This window comes from Bicyclus anynana, chromosome 6 (genome assembly GCF_947172395.1).
Source record: "Bicyclus anynana chromosome 6, ilBicAnyn1.1, whole genome shotgun sequence".
NCBI classification, from domain to species: domain Eukaryota; kingdom Metazoa; phylum Arthropoda; class Insecta; order Lepidoptera; family Nymphalidae; genus Bicyclus; species Bicyclus anynana.
This window is the reverse complement of record NC_069088.1, coordinates 12,485,586-12,508,256: the sequence shown is the minus strand read 5'-3', so window position 1 is coordinate 12,508,256 and position 22,671 is coordinate 12,485,586. Positions and strand designations below refer to the sequence as shown.

Here is a 22,671-nt window from a genome sequence, read left to right as displayed (position 1 = left end):
AGCCACAATTTATATTTCAACAAGGGTCATAGCTCATTTGAGCCATACGGCACCTGAACACCGCTTAGAGTCGGACGGCTCATAAAATATATGGACTTCTATTGACATACGCTCTCTACATTATCTCCATACCATCACCGAGGCGAGGAGGGTAGCTCGGAGTAGTTTTAATGAGCCATGAACTTAATTTTAGTAAGATTTGGTTTGTTCGTTCAAAACGAATCGATGAGATATTTAGCACATTTTAATTAATGAAAACACAATTATATTTAATTTTTAATGCCTACTAAATGTTTTAAAATTTTCTATTAATTTAATTATTGTAAGATTGTTTACATAAATCGCATTATCGCATACAAAAGGCATTTTGAGGTCTCGTTATTGAGACCTCAAAATGCCTTTTACAATAATTATATTTAGTCGTCACGTTCATCGCTATTGTAAGTTTCAGAGGAATTGTACACGTTTAAAAGAAGTCTCCTGCAATGTGCTGGTTTACATGAGCGACTTTTCATTACCTTGTGACACGGTTTTCCTGATCCAGAGGGATGATGCTGAAAAAAATCCATAATTATGATCTAAGATATTTCCTATAAATCTATATCCCTTATATAAAACAATTGTGTTAGTTCCACTATTTATACTTCAAGAAGGGGTGGACCGATTTGGCTGAAAATTAGTGGAGAGTTTAAAACCAGGAGACGGACATAGGATACTTAGAGTAGTAAGGTTTCACGCGGACGAAGTCGCGGGCGTCCGCTAGTTTTAATTAAATCTGTCTAACCGTTTCAATGTATTCATTATTTTCAATTTATTTTGTTTGCAAAAATTTTTTTTTTATTTATTAAACAATAATTAATTTAATCACTATCGTATTTTGATTGACTGTTAGCGATCGTGTATTCATTTAAGGTCGTTTTTCTGGCACCACTTTGTATAATTTTTCCGAAAGCTTTCATTTAAATTGGTATAATTAAACGACATCATTGTTTTCATCAAAAACTCATACAAAATGATATGTATGAACAATAGGTAGGTATATCATTAACTTAAGAAATGATTTTCCGTATCATGTAGCAACCAATTGCATAACAGTAAGATCTTAAAAGACTAATCACACGACACGGCATGATGTCGAGCGTTTCGAGATAATCGCAAGTTTCCAACTAAAACGTCCACGAATAATAAAGTATCAGTACTCACGAGAATGTGTCGGTAATTGAGTTTGACTGCGAAGTCGCATTCGCCGAAACACTCGCTCCATCCCAGCCACGGACCCATCTCACAGTCGACGTCTACCGGAGCCGCCCACCCGCGTCGGAAACAAAACTAAAGCGAAAGCCACAACAATGCGTGCTGCGTGCGATGTTGCGTTCAATTTTGCGTCGTGTTCCCGATCACAGAACAGTGTGAACAGTATGAGCACAGCAATTTTTTAATTAATAAATTGGATGAATAAGACATATTTAGTAGTAGAAGTAGAGCTTACAGTGACAAAACCATTGATTATACACACATATGGTAAACTACTCGCACTATGAACATGCCCCGCCTACAGAGTGAAATGCTGCGCTTGTCAATCGAGACGCGCGGAAGAGCGTCAGACAAATTAGACAGGAAGGCAGACAAAGCGATAAGGTATCTTTACACGAACCATTTGAAACTACTTTTGTCTACCTAATAACTCAAAATAATTTTACACCAATAATTCAATGCCTGACATAAGTTAATAGTTAATACGGCTCTAATGACTAATAAGTTATAACTAAAATATATTGCTTTGATTGTGTAGGTATATTATATATTTACTTACTACTTAGTTAATTACTGTTTAAACTGCAGCGACGTACATTAACTACTACAAATTACAATGGTAGACTGCATGACGCGAGCTTCGTCACTGTGGATAAAGTTGAAGTGTGTTGTGAATGGGAATATAAAATTAAACGCAACATTAAACGGTTTTGTGTGGCCTTACCTTTATATATTAACAACTACCTTAAGATTTATGATATTGTATTTTAATTAGTTCGTACGATGAGACACAGCTAAATGATTTAGCTGTATTCGTACAGAATACAGTTATACATTAAACATCCATCAAGCTTACATTTATTAGTATTGTTAATTTTTTTAAGATGGATTAAAATTGCCGACGTTTTTTAATGCTATTTTTATAAGTTGGTAGCTTTTACCTAACATAAAATGTGGACCATATTTTTTCAACTAATGTTATACAAACATAACCTTTTCAGCCTTTTCATGAATCTTAGCCATTTTTTTGCACAAATTAACCGAGAAGTCAATAACACAACACAATATTATTTGTGTCAACTGAGAGGCTTTAAGTAATGAAAGTTTGGCGATATTTAAAGAAAGCATCTGTAAGTAAAAGAGGTAGGAGAAAAAATAAAAAAGCACTGTGAAAATTTGTTGAATGGCATAACATTACTCGTATGTTTCTCTCTACTCTGTTCTAGGTATAGCATTATTATTTTTCATCAAAACAACACATTAAAAAATTGCAACTACTGCATTTTGTAAGCTCTCTGCTCTCATTCCTTTTATACTCGTAACTTTTTCGTTATAGTAAATATGTATCCATACATAGACGAGTTCGCTTTCTAACGTATGAATACCTAACCTGGGGCTAGATAGCCATAAAAAGCTGCAGTTTTTCTCTTAATGGATACAGACTGCATTCATAAAAGCTGAAAGCTTTTAGAAATATGTATACAGAGCACGAACTAGTGATACAGAGTACCTATATACAGAGATAGCTAGAAATTTAAAAAAGACCATAGTAGCGGGTATAAATCTGCAGGTAGGTATGAAAAATATAAATAGCTACATCTAACTTATTTATTAACCATTTTCAAATATTCTCTCCATTCGTTAACTTTACTAGAACGACGGGGCTATAACCGCGTGGAAATCCTCTGAGAGGATTAGGGATTTCCACATATATTATATATCTTTCAATAATGTCAGTCAATATATCTCAGAGACACATTATTTTAACAGACCGACTTATTTCTCTATCTTTTATAGATTCAATTCTGAATCTTTCAACACTTTTTTTTCAAGTCTACTTCACAGATTATTATCTAATGATGTAGTATCTACGCTATTCTACTTACCAGGAGGCGATGCATCATTCGGCATCACTTCATTGTCGTCCGTTGATGGGGTTGGTTTCACCCTCTTTGTGCTTGCTTCTATGAGTGATGACGTTACTAGTAATGATATTATTCCCATTTTAAAAATTAACAAAACAACAACGGACGAATCGAAGTGGAATCGTCACCCAGACCCAACAATAAATTATCTCCGAACGCCGAAGAATCTTTCAACTTATGTTTCGCCTTTGCCATTGAATTCACTTCACAAATTGAATAATGAGAGTCTACATTTCCTGTGGATGCTCCGGTCGTAACCGGAGCGTAATGTGACGTACGATTTGTTGAGTTTGGATGACGTTGTTGTTGGATTCGTCGCTTTATAATGAATTAGGTAAAAGTATCCTTCGTACATAGTGAATTTCCGCAAAGTATCGCTTACGTGAAGTGCCGTTAAACAGTATGTATGAGCGACGTCGAATTTTGAGATCGTGGATAGGAACTAAGGTTATCTTTTTTTCCCAAATAATTTTCAGTACAAATTGCGAAGCCCGGAGTTAAGCTTTGAGTCATTATCATTAAATTTTGATATTGAACCTACCAACCTGCATAGGAGCAGCATGGTGAGCCTTAGCTCCCCTCACCTATTAGGAGGGAGACCTAAGACCATAGCTGGGCATTAACTCGTTAATCCGTTAATCGTTAATTAACGAAGTTAACATTTTGATTAATGGATTAACTTTTAAAAATGTTAACGGACCCGTTAACTTCCGTTAATGTGCAGAAGTCCGTTAATCGTTAATCCAATGCTTACTATTTACCGCGCGACGTGATTAACAGGTTTAGACAAGTAAGAAATTATGAAAGATTTTTTCAAAGAAATCAACAAATTACTATATTTATGTTAAAATTATAGAAAAAAACAAATTATGGCACTTTTCCCCAGTGCTCACCTTTATTTTTGCAATGGGGATCTCACACAATGATATAAAAATGCAATATTAACCAGTCATATTAACGGATTAACGATTAAGGTTAACTTGCGTTAATTCTTCCGACATAACGCTTTAACGTTTAACGAAGCTAACCTTTTTTGTAGCGGACTAACGATTAACGAAGTTAACTATTTGATTAACGGTGCCCAGCTATGCCTAAGACGCTAACATGCGACGAACGAGATAATCTCGTGAAGGGAAATATACAAAATACAACCAATGGCGGCGCAACCGGTAATACCGCTATCTCTTTCATTGTGTTGGTGCGAAAGAGATGCGACTGGGACAACTCCCATTGGACAAAAGTCGATATTTCTTTTCACTGGTCGCATATTAGCACCTCTGGCCTGTAGAGGGCTTAAACCATTAAGTTATTAATATTAATGGTCGAAGTTAGTGGGCCATTAAAATATGTTGATAATGATCATCACCCACGTCTAAGTATTCTAAACTCACTTGTGACATTCGTAGTATTGCACATTCTGGCGCACGTGTCTCTGTTGCGAAAGTTGTTAGCGTTGCCACCGCAGCCCGTGAACCCGAAAGGCTCACAGTGTCCGCGCGACGAGTCGTAGAACCACCGCTCTTCATACCCACGACAAGGTCCCACGGACATCGGCAGCTTACATATTTCTTTGAAAAAACATTAAGCGGTTAAGGAATAATGAAAAAAGTAAGCCTTAATAGATTTAGAAGCAGTCCACAGTTAATCCGAGAAGTTGTGGGATGTGGGTTCACCGCCAGAAGGACTATTTGTAATTTCTTACCCACTCCACACACGATTTCGCTTAATTGCAGGGGAAGAAAAGACATTACCATAGCATGATATTTACAGACATCCCAATTTTATTTTGTGAAGAATATCTTTATTTTGATTAATAATCCAGTAATTTAAATAAAAACATTAGCTAAATGTTTTTGATAATTTCTGGCAAATTCTGATACTAATTATTATAATAATAGGCTAATAATATCTAATTAGTACGAGCAATAAGCCAAAGATTGAACAAAACAATAGGCAATGCTAACTATATTACTTAATAACCAATAATTTGATTATAGCAATTTGAGTAGAATATTATGATTACACATGCAAATAGCACATATTAACGGCTAGTCGATATCTTTCTTGTACCACCTATCGACAGTGACATTTTTATCCACATTTTCGAGGTCACACTAAAATATATTAATCAACGGAAACTTTTCAGCCACTTGTCCTTGTTACTAAAAATACCACATTTAGAAAATGATAATTTCACCTTCTGTAACTGTCTCGTTTTCACAGTTGATGTCCTCTCCATCACACAGAGCTTCTTGCTGAGTCAGCGTAAACTGACAGCGGTCTAAGTGCTCCAGTACTTGAGACTCTAATTTAGGATCCTCGCTTGTGACATTTTCAAACGGCAGTTCCTTTTGGGAAAGAAGTAATACAGATTAAATCAAATAGAATACATAAACCTCAAAGGTTACAGGGACAGTGTTTAAGGAGCAAAAGAACAGGGAAGTCATGTTATATAGACAAAAATATTCTTTGAAAAAAATTGATAAATGATGAAATATTATCAATATAATATTATCGTGGTGAAAGCAATCGTAGCCGGTTCCATGTTAAACTGCATCGTCACTTAACATCAAGTGAAATCATAGTCAAGGGCTAACTTGTCATATAATTAAAAAAAAGTTCGTTGTATTGACTTAATTGGGTTAAGTAGCTAAATGTTTATTTTAACATTTAGGTACTTGGTAAATAACCATACTAGTTATGTTAGCAAAAGAAATACTTACGATATTCTGCAATTCAGCAAATCGTTGATTCCAATTGGTCAAGAGTCGCCGAGTAAGCTCCTGTTGGACCTGTGCATTTTGTGACACATAGAGACGAGTACGAATTCTCTTGCCGCGACCACAGCGCGCGGAGCATGGGGACCAGCTACCCCATGGCGTTATTATGCAATCAGATTTGGATTTTTCCTGAAAACGTACAACTTGGCTATAAATGTATCAGGGTTATTTTAGGCTTAAGAACAAACATGGAACCCTGCAAAAGGATTGATAGTAGCTGATAAAACATGACATGGACTTACTACGTAAAACCAATCGAAGTTCGTCGCGTTTTTTGGATCACCAGGTCTGTAAGGGAATGGAATGTGTTATTCTTTCCAGAAACTGCTTCTTAAAATCAAACATTTGTGTACCAATAGAACTCCACCTGTGTCTTCTGCTTTTAGAAAGACCACTAAAACTACGGTGCGTTCTCGCGTGTCTATCAAAGGCTTAATAAGTAGTTACGACTATGGTGCAGCGTGCAGCGCATAGTATACGACTCGAGGTAGAGATAGTTTATAGCAATAAGGCCATGTTTGCATGCTAAGTTCTTAGTTAATATAATTATTTTTTAATATTTTAATTAATTTTTTTCGCGGCTTAAGACGCCCAAGGTGCTTTCTTGCGGAGTGGCTAAAAATCTCGCCACGGACACCTGGTCCGGATTACCACCGGTTACCGGGTTGTACCCGCACGAGTTTTAGCAGACTTTCTGAGTAGCGAGTGACTATAAATATATCCAAATAATACCTGCGACCTATTACAAACCTGAGGCACGGTCCAGCGTCACACGGCATGGCCTGGCTCATGACGGTGCGCGCTCGGAAGCCCACGTGGCATCGCTTGTGAGCGCGCGGCGCCAGGTAGTGACGGGTGCGCGCGCGCACGCCGCACCCCGAGCACGGGGACCACTCTGACCACGGCGACACCGCGCACGGGCCTGATGATTCCGCCGGGTCGGGCTCGTACTCTGACTGTACCCTGAGAATCATCAGCCATCTACATCTACTGATATTCGTAAAATAAGGCTGAAGAGCTACATAGATTACATAAAGACGAGCATTACTTGTTTGTTTTAATGCCCTATATTCTCTGGAACTACAAAAAAATGTGATTCTTGAAGAGTAGTGAATAATAGAAGAATTTGTGTACTCTGTTAGGTTACTCTAAACCCTTTCTGACTAAAAACTCCTTGGTTTTGAAGATGTCATTGTCATTCGTCTGGGGAGAAATTACCTGCAATGCATCCTCGGTCCCCGACAGGTGCGGTACTCAGTGAGGGAGACCCTGCAAGCATCGGCCTTAGCCTTCGCTGGCCACACGTAGTGTCGCTGGCGGGCCGCGCGCCCCTCGCCGCACGACACGCTGCAGGCCCCCCACGGACCCCACGCGTGGGTGGCGCACGCCCCGCCATTGTTCATCACATTTTCCGGTATTTGTTCACCGACGACCTCTAAAGATCATTATCATCAAAATTATATTATCAGGCTATTATCAGCACTTGGCTACAGAAAGCAAGCAATGGCCACTTAACGTGCTCTCCAAAGCGCTAGCGTGTACTTAACTATGGACCTGAGATTAACATCTATAAAATTAGGTTGCATAGCCAATTGCCTCATGGCATGGCATGCTGCAGACTAACCAAGCAATTAAGGCAATCAAGTACTATAACCAAAAACACATCCACTCGAGGGTGGCACAAATTACAATATTTCCCAACTTAATTTTATCAACCAGAAAACATCGTCCTTAGAATATTATAATCAAACGAGTGATTGCAAAAGCCACATTCTGGTTCTAAAATGAGCAACTACGAGTATAACTAAAGCTTATGTAATTTTCACCAAAACTAAAAAGTAGAGACCTGTAAGATCACAGCTCTTCTCATAGAGTCGTAGTCGTGAGAGGCGCAGGCGGGCGATGGGCCGCATCTCTCCCGTGGAGCTGTAGAACGGCGAGCGAGCGTCGCGCGGCCACTCCGGTCGCAGAGCGCGCACGGGGGCTTGAGGAATCGTCGGACTTCGGCGGGACTGGGTAGGTAACATAACATGTCATCATCAATATGGCCATGACATGACAGATATGGCCCGCCGCAGATATGGCGGGCTATATCTGCGGCGGGTCATATCTGTCGTAGAAGAAATGGCCGCTGGTGCAGATGTGTTCTGAAGTGGAGACCACGTACCAGCAAGCGCAGTGTAGGACGCCCTCTAGCTAGGTCCGACGACATGATGAAGGTAATGGGAAGTGGCTGGATGAGGAAGGCGGAAAATCTCGGCCGATGGAGGTCCACTGTACATAGGCCTCTTGCATGGAATTTCAAACACAACGTTCTCGAGTCAACAGCATCCAGGGGCTCCATACAACCCGCTTGATGTCCTCGATTCTGAGACTGAGAGACCTAATGATGACATGCACACGATCCAGTCGGACGACGCAATACCGACTTATCATCAACTCCGAGCTTATTATCATAAAATGGCCGCTCTTCTCAAAGTGCAGTTCGCGTTGCATAGCTCCAAGGCTGAGTGGCCCACTATCCAGCCTGGCAAACCATTACCGACTTCTCAACTCCGGGCTGAGAATCTTTACTGAGAATATCCCGTGATCCGAAGCCACATACACTAACCATTAAACCAACGAGGCAATCAATATACTTACCATATAACTAAGGCCATTATCAGTGCCAGCGTCATAAGGGTACAGAGGTAAAATGGCCGCTCTTCTCCAAGTGCAATTCGCGTTGCAGAGCTCCAAGGCTGAAACGCCTACGATCCAGTCGGGTGACGGTGCTATCTTGGCAGCGAGAGACACGAGGTGATGCCTGGCGTCCACACGGAAGACTGCGAAGGTGCTCGGCATGCCCGCGCCGGCGACTTGCTGCCACGATATGCCGCGCGCTTTGATTATTGTGCGGATACGATCGCTCTACAATCAAAGTTGAGTTTTTAATTTCAATAATAACACAAAAATCTGTGCAAATCGTTTTTATTTTATATCATGGCTAAAGTAAGCTGAGTAAAGCAATGGACAGAACAACCAGAGTACAATTTATTTTTAATCTAAGGTTTTTTTTGTCCAAAAGGTCAAGCTATCAAACATTGCAAGCATTTTCTAAAGGCTTTGATGTACCTAGTTTGTCTAAAAAAACTTTTTTCAATATAAGGTAAAAGGCCCTAGGCATCATTTCACATAACAGGGGCCTCGCAAATGCTGTCACCGCGTTCTTTAGGTCTTATTTATTTATTAATTTATTTATTTATACTTTATTGCACAAAACAAAAACAATAACAAAGAAAACAAAGGAAAACATAGAAAACAAGTATGTGCAAAGGCGGTCTTATTGCTTATAGCAATATCTACCAGACAACCTTTGGATAAAGGAAGGTCTTTTATCTTTTTAAAACGCATAAGCTTTTGATGGATTTAATAAAGAGAGTATCACTAGATTCGTCTGTGTAGAGTAGAGAGAGATACGAATTTAATACAAAATAATCTTGGACTTCCAATAACTTTTTAAGCAGTTTAGTTTTGATGGTTTTTAATAAATTTAAGTTATTTATTAAATCTAATATTTATCTAGTCTTATAAATAATGGAAATCTTGCCTCTGCCTTCAGTTCTTTTTCCAAAGCTGTGGTGGTACCATCGTCCGCTAAGCGCCGCAAGCCCATGCTAGCCACTCTTCCCTCTTGCCACACGCGGTACTGCGCGTTGTGAGAGGCGCCTATGACGTCACCGAAATGCGCCCGCGCTCCCTCGGGGGGAAACTCGCGGGGGTGAGTGTTGCGAGACCACAGCCCTTCGAAAGTCACCTGTGATGAAAGTTGAATTCACCTATAGCAACAGTGGCGGATCCAGGATTTTGGTTTGGGGGGGCTTGACCCTGAAGGATAGTTTTGATCAAGAAAAACAATATAAAAACGGCCGAATGCGTATCGGGCTACGCGCGTGTAGGGTTCCGTAGATTGAATTAGCACTTTAATCCCCATGTAATGCACCAAAATACCTATAACCATACCCCACACCATGAGATAGACGATAAAAAATAAATTCTCACTTTGCATGTAAAAAAGGAACCACAAAAAAAATTTTTTGTTCAGCCTCTTTTTGTTTCTACGCCACTTGAAGGTTAAAAGACCAAATAGCTCTTCACCTTAGAGTCTAATTATATTTAAGAGTTTAATAAGAGTTAACTAAGCGTTTTAGTTTTCAGAACTTCGAGCCCTAATATTAATATTAAACTAGCTTTTTGAAAAGACTAGCTTCTTTTTTAAAAAAAGGCTAAAAGGCTAAAAGCTGAAAGCCCTCGCGCAGAGCCTAAATAGGCTCTATAGAGTTTAGGTTTATTTATTGTGAAAACATTTTATAACCACGTTTATTATAGATGAAAATGCATGTTTTGCTGCGTTACGTCCAATATGGCGGACTTTTACATGGCGAACTAAGTATATGCACTTCTACAATATGGATATCAAATGAAAGGGATTGCCGAGTGTAACTAGAAAATAATTGTGATTTCTTTAGATTTTCTAGAAATTTTTAAAATGGCGGCCATTTTAAAAATTTTTACTTTAGCGTCTGTTTTCGTCATTTAAGCAATGCCCAGATATCAATTTCATACGAAATCGGTGCAGGAATGGGAAATTTCAAATTGTCGCCTTTTTTACCTTAGAAACTGTTTTCATCATTCATACAATTTACAGATATTAATTTTTAACGAAATCGGTGCAGAAATAAAACAAATCAAAATGGCGGTTTTTTTTTTAATTTTACTTCAGACTCTGTTTCCACTATTCATGGAATGCGTAGATTTTAGATCGATTTTGTATAAAGTCGGTGCAGTTGAAAGAAATTACCCAAAGGTGGCATTTAAAATTTTACTTCAAAACCCGTTTTTATCAATCATGCAATACCCAGATATTGACTTTGAACGACATCGGTGCAGTGATGAGAAAATAGCGGCTTTTTTAAATAATAACTTACGTACCTACATGTCAAACAGACAAATCGTCCAACACATCGTCGTTATAGGTACAAAAAATATTACTTAAATGTCGATTTCTGCCAATCCACCGTAAACAGCATAAAAGAACATGGTTTCAATAAAAAGGCTACTTGCATCTAGGCGGTGCTAAGCCGGTGATGTATTAATTCAAGCCATTTAGATTTTGCAGACAGTGTTGTTTCATGTGGTCCTGTCAGAAATGGCTTAAATCAAGACAACACCGGCTAAGCACCGCCTTCATACTGATCAGCAGGTAGAACATATTATGATGTTATTTTTCGCTTTTTAGTTTACTGGGTACGTTTTTTTGGTTTTGAAGTCGGTTGTATTTTTTGTATTAAATTTTTTATTATTTTTCCATTTTTAGTGTAAAATTTCATCTCAAACGAACACATCAGACCCCTAATGACAGTCACAACTCATCTTGGTACAAAATTCTCAGCAATACAAATTAATCAAGCCCAAGCACAAGGTAGCTACCGTACACCGTTAAGGGGTTCCCTTAATTGACCTTGGTCTTCATCATCAGACCCCTAATGACAAGTCACAACCCATCTTGGTACAAAGTTCTCAGCAATACGACGATCGCCGAGGAGTTCCCTTGTCTGTTTTATGGCTCCATCATCAGATCGATTTTTAACCTTCATGAAATTCTAGTGCTTAAAAGTACTAAATGGAAAAGTTTACGAACACACTAGACACCCGTATAATTTTCGAAAGTTCCCCTCAATTTCTCCAGGATTCCATCATCAGATCTTGACATGATGGCAATGGGACCAAATGGGGACTATACCGTTTCAAACAAAAAAAGAATTTTTGAAATCGGTCCAGGCGTCTTTGAGTAATCGGTGTACATACATAAAAAAAAAATACCGAACGAATTGAGAACCTCCTCCTTTTTGAAGTCGGTTAAAAATGTAACTTTACTTGTAGGGGTGTGTACATTAAAAAAATACATTTTTCAAGATTTTATTTTATGACTATGTCGACATGTTGAATGTTTAAACTCATTATAAATTACATCTTTCTAGCAGAAATAGTCTTTGCGCTAAATCGCGGACAAGCGGACGGACATGGCGAAACTATAAGGGTTCCTTGTAGACTACGGAACCTTGAAAATGCTGTTCGGTTTTCTGCATATATCTGAAAAACTATTAAAGATTTTGTAAATTTAATAAGAGATTCAAAAAGTAGAGCAAATTCTGTAACAAAAAGCTCTAACTTTTGGATCTGTCAGACCAATATTTTAGAAATCCCAGTGGGATGAACATACAGCCAAAAGCAGGTAATCTGTCTCACGGACGTCTATAGCAGTACAAGCTACTGAACGAAGTTTAGATTTGTCAAGATATCAAATACTGTAATAAAGAAACTTAATTAACATTTGAAAACAGTAACTATCATAATTTTATTTTGAGATTTTTCATGGGAGGACTTCGATCCTTTTGGGGGGGGCTTGAGCCCCCTAGCCCCCCCCCCCCTGTATCCGCTAGTGCATAGCAACATCACATGACTATGTCTTCACGTGACTATAAATGACTTATCACTTTACGATATAAAACGCAGTGCGTTTAAAATCCATATTATACACACAAATTCAAAATCTTATCTAATTTAATGTAATGTACCTAACTATTATAAAGAGATTTTTGATTGTTGGTTTATTACGAATATGCAACGGCAAAGACGATGTCGTGTAGAAACCGAAAGGGGTGTGGATTTTCATCCAACTTCTAACATGTTAGCCCACTACCATCTTAGACTGAAACATCACTTATTATCAGGGGAGATTGTATACAAGGGCTAACTTGTAATGAATAAAAAAAATCCTTTTACAGAATTTTAGATTTCATGTATGTTACATGAAAACTAAAATTCAACAAATATTAGTTGACTCACTCCCCACTCCGCTAATAATAGTTAGCGTAAATCGAGTGATTTCAAAAAGTATATCTACCTAGCGTAGGTAGATTAAGATTTGTAACTCCGATAATTTTTTCATCACGGTTTTTTTACGGACATAAAAAAACCATATTGCCTAAATTCGAATTAGCGTAGTAGGTATATATAGGTATATAAAAAATAAAAAAGGTGTCTACTACGAATAACACACGCACCTCATACTTGGCTTCGTCGCAAGCACAGCAAGGCTCGACGATGGGCGGCTGTCTGCTGAGGGTGGCGGTGACCGGCGCGGGGCACAGCTTGCGCGCCAGCACGGAGCTTCTGCTGCCTTCGGTCTGCGTAGCGCGGGCGCACAGTCGCACGCACGAGTCCACAGCGATTGTTGGTGCGCTCCAGATCACCTGAATACTTAGACTAGTTACCGTTGGACATGCATCGCACTCAAATTCACCAACAAAGCTGTCTGTCGTATTTTGAGGAGGCCAAAGTAAACTCACACATCGAAAATTTTAACACCGATAAATATATCCTGTGTCCTTACACTACACACAACTATAAATTTAAATCGTAATACACATTCGTGAAACATCGATTCTGTACACACGTTAGATCGTGATCATATACTTTGACAGAGGGGTAACATCTAGCGAGGAAGGTCCTATGGTAATAGGTCTGAGCCTGAATAGTACCTTTTTAAAGCCGGGAGCACATTCACATCATTCGCCTAATTCCATTGATCATTTAAAACATTTGTCGTAACTTTATTCACATACTAGCGGACGCCCGCGACTTCGTCCGCGTGAAAGTCGTTGTAAACTCTCAACTACCCCTATCCTACCCTACCCTACATCTATCCTACCCTATCCCAAGCCTACCCCTACCCTACCACTACCCTGCCCCTGCACTACCCCTATCCTACCCCTACCCTACACTACCCCTACCCTACCCCTACCCTACCATACCCTACTCATTAAGGCTGCACTTATTTATTCCCCCCCCCCCCCCGCCCCCGCGAGTCGCGTCGAACATGAATTAGTATTCACGCGCGATGGCTTAGTGTATTTCTTATATAACTTTGGTGTTTCTTTACCGATTTTTATGATTCTTTTTTATTGAATAGGTAATAATGTTAACTTTTTTAGTTAGGGATGAGTGATGAGTGTTATAAACATAAGAGTTGACAAATATAATTAGAAAGCTCCGAACTGCTAAGCTATCGGGAGTTACACGTGTTATTGTGACTCAACCATAAAAGATAGACTAAAAAATATGCTGTTGTGTTTTTATAGATAATTTTAAGGAGAACATTTCCATCATACATGATTTCTATGTAGCTTTAACCATTAAGGCTGTACACGCGACGGAAGCTTAAAAAATTGAGTAACTTCTCCCGTTTTCTCAACATTTCTCTTCACTGCTCTGCTCCTATTGATCGTAGCGTAATGAAAAGTATACTATAACCTGCCCAGGAGTATGTCGAATAATTGTACCAAGTTTCGTTAAAATCCGTCCAGTAGTTTTTGTTTCTATAAAGAACATACAGACAGACAGACAGACAGACAAAAATTTTACTAATTGCATTTTTGGCATCAGTATCGATCACTAATCACCCCCTGATAGTTATTTTGGAAATATATTTCATGTACAGAATTGACCTCTCTACAGATTTATTATAAGTATAGATAAGTTGTTTTGAGATAAAGATCCTGTAATAGTCAGATCTTCGTCATATAATAAAAGCAGAAAGTTTTAAGAATGGTCTGACCAGTCACCGCCGGAGACTTTTAGAGCAATATGAAATTGCCAATATACCGGCCACCAGAGAATTTAAAGAAATGTGAAGTCGCTGTTATGTCAGCTCATATTGTTGATCGAATAAAATACAACGATATCATAGTGGTGCATCTCCGTTTAAACGCTTTATGTTTTTTGGGTTTTTTGGTGCATCTAGAATAATTATATTGACCAATGACGTAAATGTAGACATAGCTTTCCTCGGCTGCACTATGTATTATATGTAATGTATGTTTGTATGTCTGGGTAGATCAGTCAAAATACGTTAGAATAAAAAATATATAATATATCTACGTACCTAAATAGAAAGTAACACTTGTTCGGACAATAGGTAGCGGTCTCTATTCGATGAGGATGCTCAAGTTACAAAGAAACGAGTTGTTGAAAATCAATTTTCCAGGATGAAATGCGTCTTTGTACAAAGTAACAATATAGAAATCAAAGGAACTGAAAAAGCTTTGACCGCATTAGCATCCATACAAACGTTTCTAATCCTCTTCAAATCGTGTTTCAACTTTCAAGGGGATAGGATTATTTACAATACAGATTCAAGAAAATGAATACGTATAGGTAGGTAGGTACCTACCTACCTAAGTACAAATCTGTAAAAAGTTAAGTACGTATGTTCGTAACAAGGTATCTTGGATCTTTTTACAGATTATTAGAATTCATGTGTGTTGAATTAGTTGACGAAAAAAGTGGTCCAACGCTACCACTGATAAATACAAAGAGATGATGATAACATGATAACGACACCAGCAACTTCTACCAACACCAGCATTTAGCAATTAGCACCACCATTAAATACAGGATGTCCCGTAATTAATGGACACAACAGATAAAACATTATTTATAAAAATAGTATTATAGTACATTGGTAATTGAATCCTTAATATTAAACAAAAATCAGATCCTTAAAATTTTAATTACAGCAGCTTCAGCATTGAAAAAATTCAGTAAAGATGGAAAAATTTGAAAAATCCGAAAAAATATAACTTGGTCACCCTAGGGATTTTTGGAAAACTATTCAAATTAGTTTTAGATGGCGTATCTACCATTTGCGTTTTATCCATTAATACACTCCGTATATATGAATATAATTTATTACACTTCCTAAACATAGAACTCGACATTGTAGACGATATTTAGATAGTATTTGTTTAAATAACGTTCGTTGTTTACCACAAAGTGACATTGAGTTGACTATTCCTCTTTTGAGCGCCTCATTTTTCATGCGCTAGTAACCACAGATATAAGAAGTAACTTTTATAAAGTGCCAACTGTTTGTATTGAAACCAGCGTACCCGGGGGCGTGGCCTTACAAACACATTTATAGTGTAATAATACTTATCACACTGATAAACTCTTCACTTTATTGGCTGTTTAATATTTAGTGAAAAATTAAATATGTTACCCTTATTTTAGAGTTGAAAATTATTTATTACTGTTGTCTCAGAACAAATGAAAATTCTTGAATGAAAATTCATGAATGAAATCTATAGTACCGCTACTCGTCACTAGTTGTCTCTATTTATAAGCTTTATTATCTTATAAATAAGATTCAAAATGATCCTAACTTTGTTTTATTAATATTGTCTAGGGATGTGAAATAACGATAGTCTTAAACATCGATAGTCTCGTTACTCGCAGTACATAAAACGAACGTCTATTGTTTAAAAAAATTTGAATTTTATAAAACTAAGAAGAACAACATAGGTCAATTAAAAATTAAAAATATATGAAGAAACACACACAAGAAAGTAAAGAAAAGCATTTGTTTTAATGTACCACTCTGAAAAAACATTAATTCAACTGAAACTTTGCACGGTTCGAGTTTACACAACAAAGAAGGTCAAACACAAGTCCATAACTTGTGTACTTGAAAAATTTAGTACTTTCCACGAAACCTTAACTAATAGGGGATAACCCTATTTCACCCTTTCTATTTTTATATTCGCAACATGAAGAATCTATAACCTTCTTCGTAGTATTTGCTTAAATTGTGCTAAGTTTCATTTGATTTTATTAAGTAGTTTCGGAGTCATACATTTGGAAAAACCAATGTTAAACAATGTTTCACAAATTTCTCAGGACAATTTGACTAACAAATGAAAGTGATATAAAAACAAATAATAAAAAATAAAACACGAGATAGTACAGTATCGTCATATCTTTCTCAGACTATTCTTTTCCAACTATATTTAATTACAGAAGAAGATTTTTTATAATTTTTTCAGTATGTACTGTACAATATATGCCAATACAAAATAGACCAAACTACAAGTATTGATAAGCCTATCTGTCAACTTAAGATATCATCAGAAAAACACCACAATGTCACAATATTGCAATGTCTTAATTCGTTCGTTTAAGTTTTGAGAAACACGTGACCAGCTGCTCTAAGTATTTCGTAAATTTAATTCCTAAATATATAAAAAACACGATAGTATATTTTTTTTTGATTCGTCGGTTTTTTGCGGAAAATAACTCAATTATATCCTATTTATATATTTATTTTATTCCTAACACTTTAAGTTCGTCACTTTATTTGTATCCTAAAAGACACGAATACGACTTTTAGAATAAAAAAAATCTTTTTGTTTGGCACTGCCGTGACTACTAAATATCTTCTGTTTCCACTTTACATTAACGTGTCTGACTGCTTAAAATGTTTGGAACAAATTACAATGCGGTTTTGCATAAAACAAATTTTGCTTCCTAGTCGCCTCGATTCATTTTTTTCCTCTCCGGATTCCTAAAAAATTTTTCGAAAATTTCATCATGATCGTGTCATCATAATATAATAGTAGTAGATATAAAATATCGATATATTATTATCGACATCCCTAAATGAATAGCCAAATGACATATGCCAGCTGCTTAAATTCAAAACTAACATAAATCAAAATTACAGTTTTTTCAGGAGAACTAAAACAAGAAAAATAAAAACTATTTTTTGGTCTATTTTTCCTCTTATTTTATATAAAGCATAATATAATAAATACATTGGAATCATATTTTCAAAATGTTTTGCAGTTTTCTGATAAACTGAATGCTAGAGGAGATATTAAAAGCATAAAATATGCTGCTTTTCAATTGAAACCTTTGGCTTTGAAATCAATAAAATAATCGTATATTTATTTATTATTATATAAATATAAAATAACAAGGATTATTAATATTAATAATTAATACATTTAATTAGGAATAGATGAATTATTGAAATAAAATCATTTTTGTAAATTTTTGATTTATGATAGTTTTGTTGTTGTTGATGATGCAGCAAATGTATGCCCACTGGTGTCAACGGAATCTTCGAGAAAATCGAACTTGTATTAAAATAAAGTAAACTTTAGTACTATTCCCGTAAAGTTAATTTTAGTTTGTGACTTTGAGTAAAATTATTTTTTCATATTTTAATGAAAATAAAATAAAATACGTCTTAACGATGGTACAAAACACCATAATTTGATACATGTTTGTGGCGGCTAGCATTTTTGTATTCCAAAACGGCACAATACAGCATTTTTCTAATCGTTTTTAATTATTTTCAATTACCGAATTTGACAATCGCAGGACGTAACGTGTCAGTCAACGAAACAAGACTGCTAGTACATGCGTGGATAGGCTTGCGAAGCTCCGCACACCCGGGTGTAAGCGGGCCACGCCCCTATGCTACTTCTATTGCTAAAAGCGTTAGCTTTTAGCGATCTCTGTTCTGTGCTAGTAACACATCTAACAGTATTTAATATCATTGACGCTCATTCATAAAAGTGTAGGTTACAGTAGACGCTTGTAAAAAACTCAGCTCAGCTGCTTTTGCAGTGAGAAAAATAAGACAGTTTACTGATGTTGATACAGCTAGACTTGTTTATTTTGCGTACTTTCACAGCGTAATGTCTTACGGTATTTTGTTGTGGGGCAAGGCTGCTGATATACATTCTATATTTGTACTTCAAAAAAGAGCAATTCGAGCAATATATCAACTAAAATCACGCGAGTCCCTTCGTCAAAAGTTTAAAGAAATAGGCATTTTAACAGTAGCCTGTCAGTATATATATAACAGTATAGTTTATGTAAGACAAAATATTAATTTGTACAAACGAAAAGGAGATTTAAACCCACGTCTTACTAGACACGGGCATAAGTTAGTTATTTCTGCATATCGTCTCCAAAGAGTTAAAAAATCTTTTGTGGGTTTGGGTGTACTCTTCTATAACAAGATCCCCAAGACTGTGATGGACTTGCCAATGCACAACTTTAAGCAATGTGTTAAAAAACATTTACTTAGTCGAGGTTACTACACTATTGATGAGTTCCTTAACGACAAAGGTGCTTGGAGGCCATTGGATCAGCTTCCACCTTCACACAGGAAATAAAACTATAAGAAATTGTAATTTAATTGTTATCAAATGTAAATTGTAATACTGTATGACTTTTTCAAAAGAGCAACTGTTGAGTTTCTTGCCGGTATCTTCTCAGCAGAACCTGCCTTCCGAACCGATGGTAGAATCTTTACAAATAGTCAACTGACGTGTCAAAAGTGCTTGTAAACTGAGCCTACTTGAAATAAATGAATTTTGAATTTTTGAATTTGAATTTGTAAAGGGAAAAACGTGATATCTTTGATAACCGCGCAACACAGCGACGAGTACGATTAGTGAACTGTGTGTAACTCACAATCCGCTAATAATAATTAGTTGGCGTATAGGTATTAAATCTTTAATTTTTTTTTCATTTCAAAAAGTATATCTACTTAGCGTATAGTATAACAGTTGTACCTCCGTTATTTTTGCATATTTATCACGGTTTTTTACGGACATAAGTAAATAAAAAAATCGATTTTGCCTTAATTCGAGCTAACGTAGTAGGTATATTAGGTACCTATAGGTAGGTTAGGTAGGTACCTATTGCTGAGTGTCGATAAAATATCATAATTACCTGTACTTCGGTTTTAGGATGTGCGGTGGCATTGTCAACGGCTGTCTTGCAATTTTCGTGAGGTTTAGTTTGTGCGTCGTACGCTTGGAATGTCCCGAGGGAATGGGAGTTGACAACTTTAGTGGTGTTGGTTTTCTCATCATTCTCCACTATTTCGGACCATATGGCGAAACTTCCGAATGGCGTCGGCCCTTGTCCGCTGTCTACTCCTTGGACTGATACTACAACAAATGTACTATGAAAATTTAAATGTATTAGGTAGGTACTTTCCTACAAAAATAAATTAATTATGATAAATTTTCTAGGCATGTACCCATTTAGCACGTCGATTCTCTTTCTACAAACACTAACGCTTCTAAAACTAGCAAAATGTATGTGATCCTATCGACAACTTCATCACGTGGTCTGTCGATAATGAATGTCATTCCTAAACATATTTTTAATTTTCGAAGCGTTAGCGTTTGTAGAAAGAGAATCTACGTGCTACATGGCTACAGGCCCGGATTTGATCCCCAGCTGGGGTCAAATTAGGAATTTATATACACTTTCGCATTCTTAGAATACCCTAAATTACCGTGTATTCTTAGGGCCCCATATGGGTTCGAAACTAGTCAGGCATACTCCGACCTAATATCACGTGAGTTTTAGCCGTGTTTCATAATCAATTAATATGAATAACACTCACGATACTTTAAATTCTAAAACCAGGTGTTACCAATATAAAGTTCTCCTGGTAGGAAGAAGTCGGGGTCGCCCGCCACGCTCAGCTTGTAGTGCACGTCGGTCGGCTGCGCGTGCGGCGGCGCGCGCTCGCACTGCGCTGCGACGGACGCGCCCGGCCAGCGCAGGAGACACAGCGCAAGCAGCAGCATACTGAATGACAAGCTCTATAGCTTGGTAAGTTGGTAATAAAGGAACAGGTATAGGTCCCTGCAAATAAGTTGAACCACAACAAAACAACCAACAACTCGGGCGAAACCGCGGGAATTCTCTAATACATTAAATTTACTCGGAAAAGAAGACTACGTAATGTTTGATATTCGAAACCTTAATAGCTCCTCGGTTAAGGCGGCGGAATCAAAAGCCCTCTGGGCTTGGGTTCGATCATTGCTGAACTACGGTCCTACCTACTTACTTTTAGTACAAACTAATCGATTTGTTTAAAGTCCTATATTATGTTTTAAAAAATCAACGTACCTATATCTATTGGTATTATTTATTAAAGAGCATGATTTGTTTATGATTATGTTAATTATCTATGGATAAATAAAATACAGACAGAATGGTCAAGATTTTATTACGGTCATAAAATTTTAAAGGATCAAAGAAAAGAAATTTATAAAAAAAAATTTAACAACGTTAACAAATAGCAGATTTATAATATCTGATCTCTAAAGATATTTCTCGCTATATTAAACTTTAAAAAATAAATAGAATTTTTAAACTGAAAATCTTTTTCTTTTTAAAAGAAAACCAAAATCATCGAAATTGATTCAGAATTGACGAAGACGAGTAACTCCGACAAAAACAATACCTACACTACACGACGCAATTGACCTTCCAATAAGTTGAGAAAATATCTTGATACAAGTAGGTAACATAATACGAAATTAATTTAGAGATACTTGTATCAATCTCTTATTAATAACAAAGGATGTCAATCCGTTGAACTCTAAACAAAGAGATACCACTCACCTGCTTTCCACCTAGTGAAGACTGGTCTCAAATAATACAAAACAGAATTTAAATACCAATTCAATTGAAATAAATCCTCGTAATTCAGGTTAATTTAAATGAGACAAAAGAAGCTACGTAGGCAGCTACGAACAACCGTCCGCCCGCCCGCCCTACGCGCGCGACGGGGCTAAACTGTGAATTGAATAAAGGAAAACAGGCTCAGAGGTTATGGATTGGGGTTAGGTGATATAATTATTCAAACCGCGTAGTTTTTGATTTTGTTAATTGATTCCGAATATCGATAACTTTCACTTATATTGAGTTTTTCTTACTAAAAAAGGTGTTTTGTTTTGAATACCCTTACATGTTTAGAATACAGATTATTATCATAAGTTTATATAGTTGTTTAATCACGCAAAAATGGCTAAACGCATTTTGTTAAAGTTTGTTCCATACGTTGTATTTATTTTACCGTTATTTATTAAGGCACCCACTTCATTATAATGTTAAATCTAGACTGGCTATCTAGGTAACTCTTTTTATCACCTACCTATACATATTATAAAAGTCCTCCGCCGCCTCAGTTTGTCTGTTCGCAATTAACTAAAAGACTACTGAACGGATTTTCATAGTGATTTTCAACAAAGGTTTATCAAGGTTTTATATATAAATCGGTAAAAATATCACGATAATTGTAGAAAGTGTCGGAAAAAGTTAAGCCGCCTGGGAGTTTTTGTTGAAAACATTGTATAATCCCTCGAGATATAACAAAACAATGCATGGTGGAGTTATTTATAACTAGCGGACGCCCGCGACTTCGTCCGCGTAAATTTTGATGTCAACTTTACTACTACCCCTACCACTACCCCAACCCTACCCTACCCAACCCCTACATCTACCCTACCCCTACCCTACCCTACCCCTACCCCCACCCTACCCCTACCCTACCCCAAACATACCCCTACCCTACCCCTACCTTACCTACACCCTACCCCCATCCTACCCCTACCCCCATCCTACCCCTACCCCCATCCTACCCCTACCCTCCCCGTACCCTAGCCCTTTCCTACCCCTATCCCACCCGTACCCCTATCTCACGCCTACCCTACCACTACCCTACCTCTACCCCTACCCTACCACTACCCTAAACCCGGCCCTAAACCTACCCTACCCCTACGCTTCCCTAACCGTACCCTACCCTACCCTGTAACTTCTCTATCTTGCTAGCAAAATCGGTCCAGTCCTTCGAGAGTCATGGTGGTATGACCAAGAGAAATAGAGACTTCTATGCTTATAATATAAAGAGGTAAAGTAGTGTACCACTACAACGTGTGGTTGTAGGAGGTAATCTCTGGATCTACTGGACCGATTTGGAAAATTGTTTTACCAATAGAAAGCTGTGTCAT

At 37.3% G+C, this 22,671-nt stretch overlaps 1 protein-coding gene across 2 annotated transcripts; it reads right to left on the bottom strand.

The window, feature by feature from the left end:
• Nucleotides 1-409: 409 nt before the first annotated feature.
• On the bottom strand, nucleotides 410-22,068 carry LOC112046052 (spondin-1). 2 transcript variants are annotated; one of them, XM_024082513.2, is made up of 16 exons: nucleotides 21,284-22,065; nucleotides 20,304-20,461; nucleotides 19,589-19,809; nucleotides 13,066-13,254; nucleotides 9,549-9,755; nucleotides 8,603-8,869; nucleotides 7,806-7,971; nucleotides 7,178-7,394; nucleotides 6,710-6,922; nucleotides 6,202-6,247; nucleotides 5,903-6,088; nucleotides 5,377-5,527; nucleotides 4,571-4,747; nucleotides 3,141-3,236; nucleotides 1,204-1,295; nucleotides 410-554 (listed from the first exon to the last, which is right to left on the bottom strand). In XM_024082513.2, the coding sequence occupies exons 2-16, from the start codon at nucleotides 20,458-20,460 to the stop codon at nucleotides 417-419; spliced, it is 2,523 nt and encodes an 840-aa protein (XP_023938281.2). In that variant the 5' UTR covers nucleotide 20,461; nucleotides 21,284-22,065; the 3' UTR covers nucleotides 410-416. The 2 variants fall into 2 exon arrangements, 1 of the variants encoding a protein (XP_023938281.2); XR_008250898.1 differs by having other exon boundaries at nucleotides 414-554; nucleotides 1,204-1,329; nucleotides 21,284-22,068.
• Between the last annotated feature and the right edge of the window lie 603 nt (nucleotides 22,069-22,671).